The sequence below is a fragment of the Alligator mississippiensis genome, chromosome 2 (assembly GCF_030867095.1).
Source record: "Alligator mississippiensis isolate rAllMis1 chromosome 2, rAllMis1, whole genome shotgun sequence".
Classification (NCBI taxonomy): Eukaryota; Metazoa; Chordata; order Crocodylia; family Alligatoridae; genus Alligator; species Alligator mississippiensis.
The window spans coordinates 193,338,391-193,360,428 of record NC_081825.1 but is presented as its reverse complement, the minus strand read 5'-3'; the positions used below and the strand labels follow the sequence as shown (position 1 = coordinate 193,360,428).

The 22,038-nt window shown below is 43.7% G+C and overlaps 1 protein-coding gene across 7 annotated transcripts in view; it reads right to left on the bottom strand.

The window, feature by feature from the left end:
* Nucleotides 1-22,038, bottom strand: part of PLEKHA7 (pleckstrin homology domain containing A7) — a 340,205-nt gene that overhangs the window by 53,103 nt on the left and 265,064 nt on the right. For all 7 annotated transcript variants that reach the window (XM_059722625.1, XM_059722626.1, XM_059722627.1 and 4 more), the window contains 2 exons: nt 12,534-12,712; nt 5,558-6,049 (listed from right to left, as the gene is read on the bottom strand). In XM_059722625.1, the coding sequence (XP_059578608.1) occupies nt 5,558-6,049; nt 12,534-12,712 (671 nt within the window). The remainder of the gene's footprint in view (nt 1-5,557; nt 6,050-12,533; nt 12,713-22,038) is intronic.

Here is a 22,038-nt window from a genome sequence, read left to right as displayed (position 1 = left end):
GCTGCTCTGCATACCTCCAGCAGGGAAACTTGCCTACAGCACAATTCTGATGCTGTGGGGGCTTTTCTAGTGTCAGTGAGACAAATGAGTAGGCTTTTCAACCAGATAAATCCAGCTTAATCTTCTGCTGTTCCAGCAGTCTTCTATGTTTCAGATACCATAATGGACCTAGTTAAAGGATGTTTTTACGGGAACTGATGTCCTTTTTCTGGCACAGAAAATATCCTTAGCTAGTCTGAGAAGGCTGTTGCTCCCTGGATGCATTTTTAATATATTATTCAAGGGTTCAAAAGTCTCAGAACACCTGTTGGGAGCTTGAGAGTAGTTGCAGTTCTCCAACAACTTCTGAAAGTGCCCATTATCATCAGGAAGGGAAATAGAGGAAGTTTTTTGGTTTTTTTTTTACTTTCTGGGAAAAATGTCCGAGCCTCACTACTGGATCCTCACTCAGGGATGAAGACAAGCAGCATTACCATGGCCTGAATTGATGACAAGTAAGTTAATGGGTGACAGTCTGAAGAAGAGGTAGTAGGGATGTTGTTTGAGAGTCTTTGAAGTGCCTGTAGACCAGGGGGTATAAAATAGGGGTGGCACTGATAGAGATTTTGAGAGCTGATACTGATAGCTGATTCTTAAGGAGGCATATCAGCCGATACCAATCTGATTTCCGATACGTAGCCCTGCAGCTTGGAGAGTTGTGTGCAGCTGGTATGTCTGTTGTGGTGGAAGGGGAGAGGGAAGGGAAGGGGTGTGGGGGGGGCAGATCAAGGCCACTACAGTGAGGGAGGGAGTGGGGCTAGGGATGGGGCCGCCCAGCTGGGGTTGGGTGGGGTGCAGGATGGAGCCATGCCTCATCCAGGGGCTGCGGGGAGGGCGGGGGCAGCTCCTGCTGCTGTGTACAGCCCGGGAAGGCATGGGGTTAGGCATGTGCCCTTGGATCTGTGTGGGAAGAGGTGGGGAGGCTGCCACTGTGGGTTGGGGCCAGCACCAGGCTCTTCCTGGTGGGGGGGGGTGCTGTGCTTGGGGTGGGCAGCAGTGCTGCGAGGGAGGTACAGGGCACGGGGCTGCAGCCACCCCAAAATTCACCATAGCCCACCCATAGCACCCTCTCCCAGTGCCACCGCCACCAGCCCTGAGCACAGCCCCTCCCCAAACCCCCCCCAAACACACACCGGGAAAAGCCCAGCACAGCCTTGGCCCCAGCCTGCAGTGACAGCCCACCCCGCCCACACCCCACGCAGATCCAGGGACACATGTCCCCCCAGGGTGCATGCAGCAGCAGAATCCACCCCCGCCCCTGCACCCCATGGACAAGCTGTGGCTCTGCCCCTGTCCCATCTGGGCAGCCCCAACCCTAGCCGCACTCCCTCCTTCACCGTAGGGGCCTTGATCTGCGTGCATGCACAGGCATTTATTGGCCATATTATCAGCCACATCAGGCCGATTTCCGATACAATTAATTTTCTTTACATCAGTGCCAATCCACTATCAGACTGATGTATCGGTGCACCTCTATTATAAAAGGAAAGAGATCATGGGATTTTTTGTTTTGTTTTGTTTCTACTTATTGTCCTGTTTTATGGGGAGGTGGCTTTTTTCCCCCTGAAATAGGTGTTTGACTGAAGCAGAGATCCCAAAGCAGACATGTTGATGCTGGAGGACAAGTCTGGGGTCATTTCTGCGTAAGGCAGTGGTTCTCAACCCTTTTAACTCAAGGTACCCCCTTGGAAAACGCCAGCTTTTAGTTTTCACTCGTTTTCTGACTACAGAAAAATAATACAGCAATTCTTCTTTTGCAAAGAATTCAGAAAGACCACAAGTCAGAATTTTTTCAACACTATGAATTCCTGTTAGAAATCTCTGGGTTTATCTTGCAAATCATGTTTGCTTACCTAATAGTGCTACCATAGCATTTTCATGTTTGCGCACCTAATAGTGCTAAGATAGCATATGGGATCATGAAAGGATCCCCTTGAAAAGATCTCAAGGTAGCTTTGAGATCCTGCAGCAGGCACCCTGGTTGAGAATCACTGGAGGAGGGACTTTCTGCAGCAACACTAGAACTATTTGGTTTTCAATGCCACCATACATTTAAGCAGCTTTGCAGTGCTTCCTGTAGAGTGCTATGAAAATCTCAGTCTCAAGTCTGTGGGAGAAGACAGCACTGAGGACAGAGCAAAGAGTTCAGATTGGGTTTACTCTACTTGTTATAAAGTTACAAACTTGGTTAAGACAGGTGTAGTCCTGAGAACACAATGGCAGTTCTGATTACCCGAGGTGCAGGAAGGTAGCTCAGGATGAAGTGAAGTTTGTGTGCACTCCCTTACATAAGGTTCCACTCAGAATATCTCCTCAGTGGATACAGTTTTTAAAGGAAGTTCTCCAGGTTATTGCCACAATTCTGGATCTCAAGTGGGAATGTCTGGAGGCCCTCACAGAAGTGAATGTCTTTCTCCTAAACTATATAAGTCAAGAAGGGAAAAGCTCCCTAATTCACCTGAAATAAATTTCTTACCCATTATTTTGAAGGGGAGGATATTGCTTTCCAAGTAAATACATTTGTGTAGAGCACTGAATAGATTCAGTTTGGCTTTGGCTGATTGGCAGAATTAAGAAGCAGCACAACAAAAATAACAACACACTCACAAAATATCAGATTATTTTTAAAATTCTGTACTCCTTAGGTCTGCCCACACACTGAAATCATCAGAAGTTGGGTGGTCCCAACCTGGAATTACCCAACATGAAAAATTACTCACACTCTCTTTTTACTCTATTTAACATGGCTTCATACGGACTGAGGAGTTCTACCTGGATGTTGTTGCAATGTGGGATTACAGGCTTGGTTTATGGCCCTGAGCCAGAAAACCACTGTGGCTCAGCACCTATAAAGTTTTTAAAATCTTCAAGCTACTCTTTATAAAACAGCACTTTTAAAATGTATGTATCAATCATATTTCAGAAAATAAGTATTACATGTGTTGCTGAAAAAGTGATAAATTCTACATATTACATGCTGGAGGCTTATTTTTATATAGTTTATGGAATGATAGCCTAATCCATTAACTGTGGCATACCATAAAACATATTAAAATCCAACAAATTAAAATAAAAAACAAATACATCCATCATATTTTAAAATTAATACCATCTTAAAAATTTTAATGTGTTCTTTATCACAGCCCCAAATGCTTTACCACCTGTAAATCCAGACCCTATTCCATCAATTAGGTGCCTAAATGTAATCCTAATCTACCTTGTTAAATCTTTGAAAAACCATTAACGTGCAATTTTGTGATACTCAAGGCTAAAATTACAGCATAAATTACAAAAGGCTACAAGGAGGAAAAAAACTCACTCATTCAGCTTTGGCATTAATGTTGTTTTGTTTTGTTTTTTCCAGACAGGAGACCTAGGTGCCTAAAAGATGGAGTAGGATCTGGCGTGCATGTGCACTAATGATTACAACTTCAAATCTTTACCACTGAAATGCACTGGTCTCTGACAGAAATATGGTAGTTATTTTGCAAAAGCAGCACTCATGTGTCTTCAGGGGAGAAACTAAAAAACAGTAATACAGTTAACTGTTATCTTTACATAGTAGTTTATGTAGGAAGAGAGTGAAAATGAAAAGGAAAAAAACCCCAATCCTCCCTCCCCCACCCTGCAACTTGTATTTAGTTAATGCGACCAAGTCTTGCAAAATGTTGATGATCATAGTTAGCCATGTCTCATTCAATGGATGGCACTTACAACTGTGGCATCCATAACACCAGGCTGAAGTTTTGCATAATACTGACTAAGAAGAAAAGCTGATTCCATAATGTGACACCTGTTGATTTTCCTAACATTTCTATCCATTGAGGTACTAATCCAATCAGGTCTAGTTATTGCCTTTAATTTGGAGGGAGGTGGAAATATTGGCAAAGGTATTCCATAACACTGAATATAGATGTCAACAGTTATATTAGTTATTAATGTTACGATAGTTCTATTCATTCACATCTGCATTTAAAAATGTGGGGCTAGAGGGTTCTGAAGGCTTTCATATTAGGTCTAGAACAACAAATCATTACAGTATGCTTTATTTCAAATGGGCATGTATTAGCAATAGCGTATGTTGAAAAGAATTAAAAAGTGCATTTTTCCTGCTATTAAGTACCTATCCAAACAAAATATATGCAAGTAAAACTTAGCCATGATTTGAAAAAGAATGATTAAATATTATTGAAAAAAGATTATGGGTCTCTAAGAAAGAGGTGTTTTTGGAAGAAAGAGGGCAAAAGAAGAAATGAGGTGAAAAGACTGTACTTCCATATCATTTGTATTAATAAATCAGAGCAATCTCTCACTGGACCAGCAGCAGAGGAATGCTAGTTTTAATTTGCAGTTCAGAAAAAAAATATCATAAGGTTATATCCTGCTTCAAAGTCATATATTTGCTTGTATCCTATTAGTCTGAATGATCATTTCATCTCAATTTTTGTAGTTCTCACTAATATCTAAGGCTCTGATCCTGCAAGTAGGAGAATTCCAGCATGAGCACAGATACCTAACCAGGATTCCACACAGAATGATTCACAAGAACTGAAGTGAAAGCACCGACCCATCCCATAATCAGCCTGTCACTTAGATACACACACATACAGATGTATATACATATGTATGTGTCTGTTTGCATGCCCATATATACTACATGTACATGCATGAATGCACAGTTTGAAAACATTCAATTGGAGATGAATGGAAACTATTGTGTATTCTACCCATTTGTACACTATGACTGTCATCATTTTCACAGGCTGAAAAGAGACAAGATACTATAGGAACATTTCAATGAGGTTTTATAAGGCAGGCTGTATACTCAAAGATCCAGGTACATTTCTTATTTTGTTATATAACAAAATGGCCCATGTACAATATTGTGGAGAAGAAAAAAGATCAAATTTTAAAATCTATACTTTTTTTCTTGTTCTTAAATGGAAAAACAAAAGCTACAGGTTTTTCTTAAGAATAAAAGTCTTCTCTGAGAGGTAAATTTTTGGATTCTGGCACTTCCATTTTGAATAAAACATTATTGCAATTTTTAACTGAATACCAGTATGATCAAAGAGAATCCAAGCATATTCCAGCTTTTTATCTTTTCTGATCACAAAATGCAAATACATTTTAAGAAACTGTTATGTTTTATACTGAGTTTTCCAGGATACAGAATATACATTTGAAGTATTACTCTGTATTGCATAGAATAGGAAAACTACTATTAATTTGTTGTATGCCATCTTATTCTGGTGGCATTGAGATGGTATAAAACAACTTATCTAATACAGACAAGGTTCTTTGGCTAGATTTGATGTCTTTTATTAGACCAACTAAATAGTTAGAGAAATTATTCTTTGCAAGCTTTCAGGCACAAACACCCTTCTTCAAGCAATAGAGAGTCTGTTGGTGTTTATGTGCTCTCCTGGGTAGAATAGATAATAGAAGAGATATTTAGATAACAGAACTTATCTAATACAAGTATTCATTTACTTTGAGAACAGTGCCCATTACTAACCTTTTTGTGTCTCCTTTCTGGACTTTTATCCAGTGCTCTACTTGAGCCAGGTTATTTTTCCTTTGTGCCTGTTTATCTGGGTTGGCTCTGGGAACAAACCCTCTTTTATATGAGCTGGTACCATTCTGCTCCACTGGGCCTGCACTTGTGCTTAATGAACTAGGAAGTGTCCCATTCTTCTCAACTGGCTGAGGCTGAGCTACTTGAGGCCGAGCTATGCTTGCAAAATCTGAAAATGCTGAATCAACTTCTGGTGATGTTACTGGGTGCTTGGCTTTCCCCCTCTTGGCTTCCAAAGTTTCCTTTCTAAAGACATAATATTCCTCATCTTCCCTGTCTTTTTTTATATCTTCATGCTTATCATATCCAAAGGTGTCAGTTGTTTTTTGATAACTCTCCTTCCTATCAGACGTCTCCACTTTTGCATACTCTTTACAGGCATCCACATGGTTTGTTTGAGGACCAGCTTGCTGATCCATTTTTTCTGTTTCTCTAAAAAAGAAAATACATGCTTGAAATGTAAACAACTTACTGTGAAATCTTAACAGAAAAGTAAGTGCAGGGTTAGCAAACAGGGCCACAATAGATTCTATAGCCTGTAATAGATCTGATACATCATGACTGTATGACCACAGACAGGACTAGGTAATGTTCCTTTGCTCTCCTATCTATCTAAAGATGAGCTCTCAACAAATATCAATGAAGCAGCAAAAATGTTTATATTTAACTATACTAACTATATATTCAACGTTTACACTAATTTTTGAAAAATAAATTGAAAATATCAATAACTGTAAATAATCAATAAACTGTACATAAATGTAACTGTAAGTTTTGTGGGTAGAAAGGGAGCTATAGACATCCTTTCCTTGGAAATATTTTCAAATCCTTTATTTGGTAGAAACTTCTTTATTTCAAAGGCATAAAAAGAACTGAGAAGGCTGAGAACCACTGCCCTTGTGTCATGTGGCAATTAGCTTCAGACAAGCAAGATCAGCTGTGAAGCCTTGTTATACTCATTTGTTAAACCCAAATGCTACTTGGACAGATATACTTTAAAATATCAAAGGCATTGCATAGATATTAACTCTAATTTCTATATAAATGGGGTATCAGTTCAAAGATGCTGGGTCACAGAGGTCCATAGGTGTCAGAACTACTTATCACTGAAACACGTCAATAGCCATATCCCAAACAGTGTTTTAGATCTTCCTTTTAAGTGTTGGACACTGGTAATACTGCTAAAATTATCTTTGCAGGAGAAGCAAATCCAGGACCATATTTCTTCATGGAGGTTCCTCATGATCCACCCTGTGCTGTCTTCCAACTTCACTGTGTAGGGATCAGGAGAATGAAGGACAATGGACAGTGTGGTATAGAGCCCCAGAGAAACTTATAACACGGGGATGGGCAATTATTTGGGGCAGAGGGCTGGTTAAGGAGGTTTGGTGAGCTGTCAAGGACTGCATGGGTAGCCCCACCCTTGACGGTTGCCCCGCCCCCATCTTGGGACCAGAAGTCCCATCCCTAACCCTTGACCTTTGCCACTGGAAGTCCCTCCACTTGCCCCCCAGAAATACTCCTTTTGGGAAGGGTGGGTTGCCATCCTAGAACCAAAAAAACCCAAATCATACAGTAAAATTCAAATGGCTACTAAAACTTATTTTAATTGTATTACAAAAAATATTTTTGTCATGATTTATGTTTGTGTACTGTATATAGAGGTGATTGCATAATAACGCCAAAATAAATTCTTAGTCTTTTATATTGTGTAGGGGAGTGTGGTTGGGTGCGTGTGTGTGCATGTGTGTGTGTGTACGGAGGGATGTGGGGGTGTATATGGTGGGGGGGTGTGCGTGTGTGGTGGGGTGAGAGATTTGTGAGGGGGTGTGGCTGTGTGTGGGGGGCATAGGGTATGTTGGGGGGTTGTGTGGCATTTGTGGGGTGTGGGTATGTGGCTCTGCAACACACTGGTCTCTGAAATACAATGTCTTCTCCTGCAGTCAATGCAGGCAACACTGGTGTGTGTGTGGGGGGGGTGGGAAGGGGGTGTTTGTGGGGTGTGACGGAGGGTGGGAAAGGCGTGGGGACCCCTCCCCCCCCACATTCCACTCATGGTGCAGCAGCAGGTGGGGGTGCTGGTGCCTAGCTCTGGCCAGGACTGCACATCGCAGTGAGGACTGCAGCCCTGCCAGGCTATCTGTATCGCCAGCACTCCCCGCACTCGCACAATACGGGAGGGAAACCCTAGGCACTGGAGCCAGCTGCCTTCCCCACCCCAGCCAGCTCCAGTGCCTGGGGATTCTCTTCCATGCCGCAGAATTGCAGGGAGCGCCGGCAATATAGACAGCTTGGTGGGGTGTATGCTCCTCACCGCGATGTGCAGCGCTGGCCAGAGCCAGCCACCAGCACTGAGCACTGACACCCCCCCTGCTGCTTCCCCCGCTGCCTACCATGGAGGGAAGCGTGGGAGGGGGCCCCACATCCCCCACCCTGCCCGGCCAAGCTCCACACTGCCTCCACCCCTGAGTGTGGGCTCCGCACTGCAGCCAGCTCCAGCCCCACACACCACACTCCCACCCATCTGCAGCCCTGCCCCCGCTTCCTTATCTGCTACCCAGAGGGAGCTAGAAGCAGCAGCCCCACCCAGTACTACAGGGGCTGGGTCCTTCTGCTCATAAGGGTGGGAGTGAGGCATAATAGGGTATGTTGAGGACGCAGGCAGAAAGCCTGGGTGAGGCACAATTCATTGAGGGATGCTGTGGGCCGGACGAAAGTGCCTGGTAGGCCAGATCTGACCTGCAGGCTGTATTTTGCCCACCCGTTATGACATTTGAACAACTCCAATATCATTGACTGGGAACTGGTACACAACTGTCCCTGGACAGAAGTGTCCACATGTACACTGGGTGCTTCTACATATGCTATTAATGTGCAGCAATAATCTCCGGGTCGTACTGCACCACAGCTTATTGTTCCAAGGTGCCACGTTTGAACACGTGCCTGGGACCACAGCTTGTTAAGCCAGGTCACAGCACCCCTAGCTGGCAGGAGGCCCAGGAAGACAGCCTGCCAGCCCAGGGTTGCTCTGACATGGCTCAATGTGTTGCAGAGGGGCCAGCTGGGACAAGAGTGCTTCAGTGCAAGGCAAGACACCAGGTAGCCCCAGCATCATAGCATCCTTGTGCCCCAGCCAGCCCCATCAGTGTCTAAAGGTGCATTGCTGCGAAGTAAAAAACTCCGTCACGGGATAGTACTTGTGTTTACAAGTACTATCTACAGCAGAGTTAATTAGTTTATTCTTCCCTAATAGCACTACACATGTAGATGCTAAGACATTTACTGTGGAACTAATTAGGCAACTCCTCAATAAACGTCTCATGGGGGTCCAGCAGGCTGGAGGGGATCGGGGCTCCGCTGGGGCCTGAGGGACAGGTGTCACCCACAAGGGATAGGTAGGGAAGCAGGTGTGACCCACAGGTGGGGTGGGGGGCAGGTGTGACCCACAAGGGGTAGGGGGAGCAGATGCAACACACAGGTGGGGTGGAGGGGGCAAGTATAACCTGTGGGTGGGGCGGGGGGAGCATGCACAACCCACAAGGGGTATGGGGAACAAGTGTGACCTGTGGGTGGGGTGGGGGGGCAGGTACAACCCACAAAGGGTAGGGGGAGCAGGCATGACCAGTAAGTGGGATGGGGTAGCAGGTGTGACTTGTGAAGGAGGGGGCAAGCACGACCCATCAGGAGCAGGGGGAGCAGGTACAACCTGCGAGAAGTGGGGGGGCAGGCATGACCTGCAGGTGGTATGGCCCCCCCCCCCCCAAGTGAAACTACACCCTCATCCCTCCCACCTCTCCCCCAACCAGGGCTTACTTGCTCGGCTCTGCCAGCACCAAATGCTGATAAAAGCAGCTGCACCCAGAATGGCTTGTGAGATGCGGGTTGAAAGCACTGGCTGGGGGGCAAAAAGTAGACCAGTGTGGGGGAAGGCAGCAGTGAAAAGAGCAGCCCTTAGGCTGGGGCCAGTAGCTGAGTTTTCCCAGTCCTGGGGCTGCACAAGGGAAGTGGACAGAAGTTCTATGCACTGGTTTGATACTACATAGATCCAGGTTTATCTTAAACCAGGTTCTGCAATTTTTAAACTGGTTTGTGTGCGTGGAATGTCTGTTCTGTTACAGGTTTAGACTGACTGCTGGTCACTGAGACAAGGTCTAAAAGTGTAAGGTTGGCACTGGGGCAAGCTAAGTTTAAATGAGGAGTCTATTCTGAACCCAATTTAACCTCCCAAATGTCTGTACTTAGCCTTAGGGATTGCATTGCTGCCAAAATGCCACCAGGGGGTGGTACAGTACCCAGACCATCAAACCTGCAAGGGATCAAAACCTGGAGTTTCCCCAGGATTCCTGTAGAGGGGGAGGAAGACCTTAACTGGGATAAGGGCTGGCATGGAGGAGTTGCCAGGTAGTGGGGGTTAGGGGGGGGACGGGGATGACTGTGTAACCCCATGTTCATGGCTCCTAAGGGGAAGGGTGCTCTGTTTGCCCCCCCCAGTAAGACTCCCCAGCTTTTCTAACCCCTGTCCTAGAAAACTGTGTTAATTTCACTTCCCTGATATGGATCCTGGGCTGTGGGGTCCCAGGAACAACTGAGAGGGGAAGAGAAAGGGTTTAGAGGGGTTGCCAAGTGTTTCTTGGCCCCTGCTTCTGGACTACCACTGCTGCTGTCCACCTAACCCACAGCCCATGCCTCACTTTCCTGGCATGCCTCACTTTGCACAGTCCATGCCCATACCTGCCTGCACATTACTAAACTCTGTGTGGTGGTACCCAGACAGAGAGTGACCAGGTATGGCTGTGTGTGGGCAGGGAGAGAGTTGGGGGTGCCTGCTTCTTCATTCTTCAGGATGGTTGCTTTGGGACTTTCCATAGTCTTACACTGAAGCTTTAAAAGGACTTTCTCTAGAAAGCTGCTCAAGTACCTTTCATTGCCAGCAACTGCATAGAGACAGTATGGGCAGGGTGGAACCTACAGGCAGGGCTGCCTACAAGATTGCAGCATAGAGAAACAATTATTAGTTAATGGACTAATTCACTTCACACTGAGCATGGAAATAATAGCTATTCTGTTCTACTAAGTGCCCATCTTGCAATGGCCCTGCCTGCCCCCTCTGCCCAACAAAGCAACTGACAGGTGTTTACTGTTACAGACAACTCACTCACTACAAGCCAGGGCTACAAAGTCTCCTTCCCTTCCCAGCCACCCCTCCAAACCCGGAATAAACCTAGGACCCCCTAGCAGGATAGTGAAACTGACACAGAGGCTTTCTACTTCCCCACCCCTGCAAACTGTCTCTATAGGCCATAGATCTTTAGGCAGTAATCCCAGAGCAGCCTCACTGCCCTGCATGTTTGAGGGGGTGAGAAGCAGTGCAGTTTAGAATTCCTGGAAGACTGACTAGACACTAGGCAAGGAATGCTTTGTGTCTGCACATAACACTGAACTGCTTCAAGGAGGACCCACTCAAAAGAGTACCTGATTTTCCTAGTGTACTTTAAAAACATTCCCAGAAGTTTAAACTGATCCAAAGTGATGTGTATGTCAACTTTTGGGGTTTAAAATGTATTTCAAATGTTCTAAGCATTACGTCTGTCCACTCCACCGAGAGACTAGCCAGTGGATGAAGGAAAGGTCAGGAAATATGACTCTTTCCTGCCAGAGAAGGAAAGTGTATGGTTGGAAGGAGAGAAAGAAGTTGGCCAAAATCAATTTAAGTTTGAATTAAACTATAAAATGTCTTCTGTTCAATATAGTGAGCACGCACCTGACTGCCATGTTACTGACTACTCATCTTTCCTACTACAATCAGACCAATAGACAGTTTTTGAATTCTATGTTTTCCTATTTTTCAAGTGCAAGTTTGAAGGGATTTAAAGTGAACACTTAAATGAAGGCATAACTAATCACATTTTAGGGTTTGTTCACACATATATGTCTGGGTTCTCCAAAAATGCATTTTGATTTAAAGTTACATATGAAAAATGTCAAATATTTTATCCTTGTAGTGGAAAACTGAGAATATCGCTCTAAGCTTGCTTCAAGAGAATAGCTTTAAGAGAATAAATATCTTGTTCAAGACATGTGATAATCTTAACTATATATTACCCTGAAACATGTCATACTCTCTTCTCTTCATGGCAGGGTGGTTTTTAAATGGAATCTGTCCTACTTTTAGGCTATTTATGTCCTGTCTGAAGCAAAACACGTTTTTTTCTGGACTCAGAAAATATTTTTAATTAGTAGCTCCCCATTTCCATCTCTTTTGAAGTTTACCACCCAGCAATTACTTTTATGTGCATTTCAGAATTTCAAATCTTCAGAGATTAGATCTAGAACCTTAATTACTATTATTCTTTATAATGCAGTCAGCACTTACGCAGCTCCAGACAATATGCAGGACCCTATTAATTTAGGAACATAATGAAAAAAGCATCTCTCTCAAAGAGCTTGCATACTTGTAAAATGCAGTAAGTCAAGATACTAATTGATCCTAGCTCCCAACAGGAATTCATGCATTAATATTTTTATATATAGAGACTGAAAAACACATTTGTTCTTTTTGGGTTGCTTGGCTTTTACTATCAACTCGCTATAATACAATTTTCAGAAACTGAAAGTAGCAACCCCTCCCCGTTGCACTTCTCTCCAGGAATTTTCTCTATTGTCATAACAATTCTCAGTACAGGGCTTCATCAATTTCTTTGTACCCCCAGCTCATCATCAGCAAAATGCATTCATTTATGACCTAGGATATTTTTAAAATTGGAGTTGCTATTAAGACATGCACAGATTTAAAAAGTTAAAATGAAAGGATAGTTCGTTTCTTGTTTATAGGAATAGAAACTTATTATTTTGATTTTTGGGACCAAAGCCCCCTCCCTCACACTTATCTACAAAATTAGTGACACAGTGAACTTGCCTCTTTAATGAAAATCTGGTTTGCATCAGGGCAGCTTGATTCATGGCCCGAATCCAGCCATTCATATCCTCTTGGGTGTCTGCACTGAAGTAATATGTGCGCATCCCTGAATGCTCTGCCTGGGAGCCAATAACAGAACTCTTATTATAAATATATGCCCTCATCCCTGTGTGGACAGCCTGCAAACAAAAAGCAAAGATAAATTGGATGGTGCTATTATTTTTTTGCCTGAAAATTTATTACAGTTGCAAGCAGTTCTCACAGTATCTTCCTCTATGCAGAGCAGAAAGCCACTGCTGTGTAGCAAATATTGAGTTTAATGGCACCCTTATTTTTTCTTGACCAAAATAATATCCAATTCATTTCCTTTTTGTAACACTATAATATACTTGCAGCTCTTTGTTCTGTTCTTTTATTCGAGGAATTTCACCTTTTCATTTTCCCCTTAACTTATATCTTTCACTTAATATGAGCACTATACAAAACAAAGTGATGGATGTGCTGCAAGAATATCTTATGTGAGGCAATTTTCCTAGACTGTTGTAACAACCAATTTGTTTACAAGAAACACAAGACAGAAGTCTTACAATACAAATAATTTGTAAACTGGCATTTTAGGAATGTTAACATTTTTTGGTTAAAGCATGTAAGCTAAAAATCCACAAAGTTAGCAACCAATTTAAGTTAGCAACATTTATCAAATTATCATCCACATACTGCTGTATATAAAAATGTTCTTATAAATAAAAAGCTCCCATGTGTTTTCTCAAAACAAGGACAGTTTTATGTGTAGAAATGGTCTGTAGTCTAGAACTAAACTTTAATATTGTAATCTTTCCATTGTTTTTACATATAGAACTTTATAACCATACTTTCAGTGAATGGGTCTTTCATTTCTCCAGTCTACTTAAATTTAGACACATCTTACCCATACTTGCTAGAACATATGATACATAGATTACAGAAAAAGTCATATTGGATACTCTATCCTAAAACAAAGCTTTAATATTTCTTGCGTGTTACTTCAAAAACGGAATTCAGAAGTAGACAATCAATTCTCTTAACACCAACACATTAGATTGAACAGGAACATAAAGCCATTCAGAGAATCATAAGTGAGGTCAGTAATTTCTAATAATTTTTTCAGTATTACTCAGTCTTTTCAAAAGTCTTTTAACCTGGGAAATTTTGATCTTGTGTGAATTTTCTAATATTTTCTACCATGTAGCATATAGTATAATCTCTTATGTGTTGCATTTTTCTCTCTGTGTTGCATTTGTGGGCACTAGAACCAATTACAAAAATCTATTCAGCTAGAAAGTTCATGCAATGATCATGTTAGTAATTTAAGTGTCCAGTGTTTGGACAAACTGCTACTGGCATCAACACACAGAAAAGCACGTGTAAAATAAACTGTTTTGTTTCTAATAAATATATATTTAAAATAATAAAACTCATTTAATTTAAAAAACTAAATGGACCCTATATATAATTATTTTGTTTTGTTGAATACTTTTACCTCTTGTTATTGTTGGTTGAAAAATAACCTACCCATTTTAGAAGCCCAGTAACAAGTCTGACAGAATATTATTGCACAATGCTTTCTACATAATTTCAGCTATATATTCCCATGGTCTTGACATGAGACACTTGCCTCAAGAAAATGCAAACTTACTGCAGAGTAAAAGTTTCTATCCAGCATTTCAGCACTAAATATTTTGTAAGCAGACATTTGCCAATGGTCTCGCACTCACCTACAGTTCAATGGAACTCTCTTACTTCCTTAAGAGCTTTATGACCTACTTTGTCCTAGCGCAAGTCAGAGTGCCATCAACTTTCTTACTCCTATACCCCATAGCTGAGAGATAAAGGAGGGAGCCCATTCCTGACATTCTGTTGGGAAGGTTGACCAGACTACAGTATGACAGACAGCCCAGAAAGAAGGAAATGCATCCTTTGGAAAGCATGGCTAGCAACATCCTTCCACCTCCCATTGCCTAGATAGGGAGGCACAGGCTAGTCTCTCTCTCCTCCTGTCATTTAATTTTAACTTATGCTCTGGCTTTTGCAATGACCTCTTCCCCTGTAGTTGTAGTACAGGAGCCTTTTTTGTACAATGCTGTTGATTTAACCAATTACCTGTTTGGGGATCAGGAAAGAATTTTTGTTATTGGCAAGCTTGCAGGGGCCCGAAAGTTTTTTCACCTTCCTCATACCATTATGGAGGTACAGGTTGCTTGAAAAGGAACAGGATGTAGTGGGAGTAGCAGGGATTGGTCATTATAACCTATGGCCAGCATCCAGTGCAAGTAAAGGCATACAGGTCCAACTCCCAAAGGTAAGAAAGACCTGAGCTTCTGCTGGCAGGCCATGGACTTATAAATGAAGGGGATAGCTGATAAGTCCCTGTGACAAAGAAATTGGAAGGATGAGAGGATTAAAAGTGAAGTGAGTTTTAGGGTTAGGGTATAACCTGTAACCACACATTGGCACTATTTAAATATCTATGTGAGAAATGACAGAGGTAGAGCATGTAGAACTCCTCTCCAGTGCTAGGTTAATAAAGTTGAGGCCTGCTGCTTAAACTCATTCCTGACTGCAATTCACCTGCATGTCCTGATCAATGGTACGAGTCTTTTTCTCCCACAGAAGCCTACTCTCTCTCTCAGGATAGCAGTGTTCACCATGCAACCAGAAAATGCTGCAGGATATTATATACCTACCAGACTGTACAGAGATAATATGAAAATGCAAAGTGTATGGCACGTTTCTCCCTCCAAATATTGAAGAAATCACATTCACAATATTCCCTGCTTCAGAAAGCTCAAAAAAGGTGTCATGGTATTATCAACAAACAGGACTCTCTGAACAGCTTTTAACATGTGAAATTGGTTAAAGTAAAATTTAAACACATTACAGATATCAATTAGTAGCATGCTAAATGTGCAAGGAAAAAAATGTTATGGTAATGACCTAAGGCTGTTAACAGGCACAGAATTTAACAAATATTATTAAGGATAAATACAATACACTAAGCAGCCCAAAACACAACACATCCACATGCACAACAGGGAAAAAATAATATTGGTACCTATTCATGCATTCAGATGCCTTATGCTGGACAGACTGAGAAGAAAAGGCAGGCTCTCTCCCATAATGCACAGAAGGAGAAATGGAGAGAAAAACCCAAGAGCAAACCCATAAGGACAAGACAAGGACAAAAAGTTGAACAAGTTAAAATACTGATAAGATTCAGATTTTCAAAGAAAATATTTTAAATAAAAAACCTACACTACTGAAGATATGTAATCACTAATGTTAGGTAGCTAAAAGTCACTATTTTCATCTACAGAAATTCTAACTCCTAAGACAGAAAGAGCCACAATTACAAACATGAAATGTGATAATTCCCCCCACAAGTCAAAGGCAGTCACTTAATGAAAATACAGCAGAATAACTCTCCTTACTGTCAGGGGAAAAAAGCGTCAAATATAGGATACATTTCTGAAGCAACACTAAATGAATATTCCAATCACTCATCTTAACAGTGAATCAGTTCCAAGTGAATAATGTTACCAGCTGTATGTGAAAAGAAATTACAAGTTTCTTCAGATGCCAGAAGCAGAATGGGGCAGATCTAGAGAGGGTACCATGTCATGCCTACACACTCTTTTCTGACCATGTGGCAGGAGCAGCAGCCAGGGACTTCCAGTCCTTGAGGAAGTTAGACTCCCCACCCCGTTCTTTCCAGGATCAGAGGCATGCCCCTCCCCTCCCATGTCATTCCAGCCTCCCTTGCCTGCTGCTGCTGCCCACTTGTCTTGGGGGACAAAGGAAGTTTCTGTGCTGTATGGGGGCTGGGCTCATTCTGGGACAGCCACACTGGTGGGTGGGTTTCCCCTCCCCCACTACGTGTTTCCCACCAGGCCAGAAGCAGGTACAGGGAGTGGGAACCCACTCACCCGCTGCCTCTGTCCTAGACTGAGCCTGGCCTTGGCACAACCCAGCTGGAGTCACTCTGAAGGTTTCTTTGCCCCCAGGACAGCAAGGATAAGTGTTTGTTTGGTGGGATGTGTGTTTGGGCATGTGCTCTGAGCAGCTGGGAGTGCTGCTAGCTGAATGATTGCTGCCCAGTTCCTGCATGTGTCTGATAAAAGCCCTAATATGGGGATGGAGACTCCCTGAGCAAGCGAGCAAACAGAAACAGCAAAGAGGGCAGTTTGCAAGCATTTCCCAGCCTCTCTCTTTGAAGGGGAGCCTTTAAGGTAAATTCTATCTTTAATTAAGAGTAACTAATCTAGATATTTACTGTAGGTAGCTAAAACTCAGCAGTTAAATCAATATTTAAAACCCTTGTTTAACTGGAGACTAAAGTGAGTGGGGAGTTTCTTAGAGATTACTTAGATTTTACCCAGAAACTCTCTCTCATCTTCCTTCAATGTAAGCTTGGTGAGAGGAAGCAGGTTAGCAGGGGAAAGGGAACCTCTCAGGACCATGGAGCACCGAACAGGCTACCTTAGCCTAGAGGGTAGTTTTCTAGAAAAGGTCTGCTTAGAGACAAGGGCAGAAACAGGTAGGTGGTGGATTTAAGAGACCCAGAGAGATGGCTCCAGGATGTCACAATGCCAGAGCCATGGCTACTGCCAGCCCCTCCTCTGCTTGCACCTGTTAAATGTCTGTCCCTGCAGGGTTGCTCACTGTCGAGGCTTCTACCTAGGTCCTGGTTTCATGCTGTGAAGACTGTGGCTTGCAGATTCCTTCCAGTGACAGCCAGGTTCGGGAGTGCCTACAATGTGAACAGTGCCTCTTGGTGGTGTTCCTCAGAGAGCAGACAAGAGCAAGCAATTGGTACAGGAGAAGGTGGCAAGGCTCTGAAGCATCCTCAGACATGAGAAGTTCATCAATTTGATGTTGGAAGAGACAACTCTAGGACTGCAGAGGAAGCACTGCCAGAAGCAGCACTGGAGAAGGAAAAGGACATGGACTCCCAGGAAGGTGGAAGCTTGTGACCTCTGGAAGCAAGCAGAAGTCTTCATCCCCAGCTGCCTGGAGCACAGATAAGGAGCCCTCGCAACAGAGAAGGAGCATGATCCATCAATGGAACAGGCCAGGCCAGGCCTCCCCAAAGTTGAGAGGATTAACACCACTGCCACCAAGAGGAAGTGATAAGTGGAGGTGGTTGTTGGCAACTCCTTTCTGCAGAGGACAAAGATATCCACCTACCAGCATGACCTGTTGTCTCAGGAGGTCTGTGGCTTGCCCAGAGCCTAGATATGAGATGTCATGGAAGATTACTGAGACTTATCCTACCCTCTGACTACTGCCCCAAGCTGCTCATCCATGTAGCACCAACGATACTGCCGGGGGGACCCTAAAGAGGTCAAAAGTGACTACAGGGCTCTAAGTGCAAGGGTGAAGGGAACAGAGGGCTCAAGTGGTGTTCTCCTCGATCCTTCCGGTCAAGGGAAAGGGCAGCAGTAGACACATCCTGTAAATCAATGGATGGCTCCACAGATGGTGTCACAGGCATTGTGGCTTCTTTTTGACCATAAGTTGTTGCTTCAAAAAGGACTGCTAGGAAGAGATGGGATCCACCTGATGAAGGAAGGGAAGATCATCTTTGGAGACAGGCTTACTAACCTAGAGAGGATAGCTTTAAAACAGGTTTGACGGGGATGGAGACCAAAGCCCTGAAGTAAGTAGGGAAGTGGGTGACCTAGAGGTAGCACAAGAAGGAAGGGGCAACAAGGGAGGCCTTCTCATTCTTCCTGAGAAAGTAGGCCAGTTGGCTAGTTACCTCAGGTGTCAATATATGAATGCACAGAGCCTGGGAAACAACCAGGAAGAATGGGAAGTCCTTGCACAGTCACAGACCTATGACACGATTGGAATAACAGAGACTTGGAGGGACAGCTCAGATGACTGGAGCACTGTCATGATAGGTATAAACTGTTCAAGAAGGACAGGCACGAGAGAAAAGGAAGAGGAGTTGTGCTTTATGTAACAAGAGCTGTATGACTGTTCAGAGCTCCAGTATGAAACTGTTGAAAGTCTCTCGGTTAGAGTCAGAGGGGACAGCAACAAGGCTGATGCTGTGGTGGGTCTCTGCTGTAGATCACCAGACCAGGAGGATGAGGTGGATGAGGCTTTCCTCAAACAGCTAGCAGAAATTTCCTGATCTCACAGACTGGTACTCATGGGGGACTTCAATCACTCTGACATGTTCTGGGAAGACAATACAGCAGTACACAGGCAATCCAGGAAGTTTTTGGAGAGTGCTGGGGACAACTTACTGGTGCAAGTGCTGGAGCAGCCACCTAGGGATCATGCTCTTTTTGACCTGCTGCTCACAAACAGGGAAGAATTGATGGGGAATGTAGAAGTGGATGGTAATTTTGGCAGCAGTGACTACGAGATGATTACATTCAGGATCTTGAGAAAAGGAAGGATGGAAACCAGCAAAGTAAGGACCCTGGACTTCAGAAAAGCAGACTTCAACTCACTCCAGAAATGCATGGGCAGGATCCCCTGGGAAGCCAGTCTGAGGGGGAAACCAGTCCAGGAGAGATGGCTGTACTTCAAAGAAGCCTTCTGAGAGTGCAGGAATAAACCACCCTGATGTACAGGAAGACTAGCAAGTATGGCAGAAGACCAGCTTGGCTTAGCAGGGAACTCTTCAGTAAACTAAATCACAAAAAGGAAGCATATAAGAAGTGGAAACTTGGACAAATAACTAGGGAAGAATATAAGAGCATTGCTCAGGCATGCAGGAAGGAATTTAGGAAGGCAAAAGCACAAGCGGAGTTGTAGCTAGCAATGGATTTGAAGTGTAACGTGAAGGGTTTCTAGAAGTATGTCAGTAGCAAGAGGAGGATCAGGGAAAGTGTGGGTCCCTTACTGAATCAGGGAGGAAATCTTGTGACAGAGGATGCAGAAAAGGCTGAAGTGCTCAATGCCTTTTTTGCCTAAATCTTCACAGGCAAGGTTAGCTCCCAGACTACTGAACCGCGCAGTAGTTTGGGGAGGAGGTGAGCAGCCGTCAGTGGTAAAAGAACACATTATGGACTCCTTAGAAAAGCTGGATGTGTAAAAGTCCCTGGGGCTGGATGGGATGCACCCAAGGGTGCAGAGGGAGTTGGCTGATGTGACTGCAGAGCCATTGGCTCTGAAAAAGCATAGTGATCAGGAGAGGTCCCAGATGACTGGAAAAAAGCAAATGTAGTGCGCATATTTAAGTAAGGGGAAAAGGAGGATGCAGGGAACTACAGACCAGTCAGCCCCTGGAAAAATAATGGAGCAGATCCTCAAGGAATTAATTTCTAAGCACTTGGAGGAGAAAAAGGTGATTAGGAACAGTCAGCATGGATTCATCAAGGGCAAATCATGCCTGACCAACCTGGTTGCCTTCTATGATGAGACAACTGGCTCTGTGGACAAGGGGAGACCAGTGGATGTGGTGTACCTTGATTTTAGCAAGGCTTTTGATAAGGTCTCCTGCAACATTTTTGCAGTCACGCTAGGGAAGTATGGGTTGGATGAATGAACTGTAAGGTAGATAGAAAACTGGCTGTAGCATCGCAGTCAGAGAGTAGTAATCAATGGCTCGATGTCTAGTTGGCAGCCAGTATCAAGCGGAGTGCCCCAGGGGTAGGACCTAGGGCCAGTATAGTTTAATGTCTTCATCAACTACCTGGAAGTGGCATAGAGTGCACCCTCAGCAAGTTTGCAGATGACAACAAACTGGGGGGAGTAGTGCTAATGTAAGGAGTGACCTAGAAAACACTACCCAAGACAAAGCAGAGGAGAATGTTATGTGACGGATGCCCATCTGCAATGATAAGGAGGAGACAGTCTTAGATAAAGGGGGCTTGAAAACAAAAGCAGAATCAGAGTACTGGGTCAAAGAGCTCATTAAAATACTAAAAATCACGCCCCTAGGTGGGGAAAAACTATGCTAATGAAACATACATGTATGTAAATGAGATACATGGCTAAAACACAGGTATAGAGACATGCTCAGTAAAGAACTCCTTGCATCACTCCTTTATAACCAATTAGCAAACAAGGATGCTTATGAAGGTTCAAAACCCCTGTATAAAAGATGCTTAGAATTAGTGATCTGGGTGGTTGTTATGTGAAATTATTCCGCTTGCACCTTTTATTGCTAGCAATAAATCTTCTTTATACTTTCACCCCTGGTATCTTTATTGGCCTTTGCATACCGGGCACGATCCCAGACTTGAGCTGGGGCTCAACACTAGGAGATTCAGGGTGACCTAGACAAATTAGAGGATTGGGCCAAAAGAAATCTCATGAAGTTCAGCAAGGACAAGTGCAAAGTCCTGTACGTAGGATGGAACAATCCCATGCACCAGTACAGGCTGGGGGCTGATTGGCTGGGCAGCAGCTCTGCAGAAAAGGACCTGGGGTCACAGTGGACAATAATCTGAATATGAGCCAGCAGTGTGCCCTTGTTGCCAAGAAGGCTAATGGTATACTGGGCTGCACTGGTAGGTGTGTTGCCAGTGGGTGAAGGGAGGTAATTATTCCCCTCTATTCAGCACTAGTGAAGCCACATCTAAAGTAGTGTGTTTAGTTTTGGGCCCCCTCACTACAGAAAGGATGTGGACATGAAGGGTAAAAAGAAGAGTTTTTACAGCAACAATGGAAAATCAGAAAAAATGTGGGTCCCTTACTGACTGGGGGAGGCAATCTAATAACAGATTATGTGGAAAAGGCTGAAGTACTCAGTGCCTTCTTTACTCAGTCTTCACAGGCAAGGTTGGCTCCCAGACTATTGCACCTGGCAGCACAATTTGGGGAGGAGGTGAACAGCTGATAGCAACAGGTTAGCGACTGTTTTAAAAAGCCAGATGTGTACAAGTCCATGGGGCTGGATAGGATGCATCCCAGGGTACTGACGGAGTTGGCAGATATGATTGCAGAACCACTGACAATTATCTTTGAAAACTCATGGAGACTGGGAGAGGTCCCAACAACTGGAAAAGGGCAAATATAGTGCCTATCTTTAAGAAAGTTATGTACAAGGATCCGGGGAACTACAGACCAGTCAGCCTCATGTCAGTCTCTGGAAAAATCATGGAGCAGGTCCCTCAGGGAATCCATTTCTAACACTTGGAGGAGAAGGTGATTAGGAACAGTCAGCACGGGGTCACCAAGGGCAAGTCATGCCTGACCAACCTGATTGCTTTCTATGACATGATGACTGGCTGTGTGGATGCAGGAAAGCAATGGACATAACATACTAGAAGAAAGTACTAAAGCATGGTGCTGTACAGTGATGTGTTGACATGCCCAGTGGTGGTAGGTAACAGAACAAGGAGCAATGCTTTCAAGTTGCAGCAGGGGAAGTTCAGGTTAGATAGCAGGAAAAACTCTCACAAGGGTAAAGCCCTGGAACAGACCCAGAGAGGTTGTGGAATCTCCATTTTTGGATGTTTTAAGACTTTGGTAGACAAAGCCTTAGCTGGGATGATATAATTGT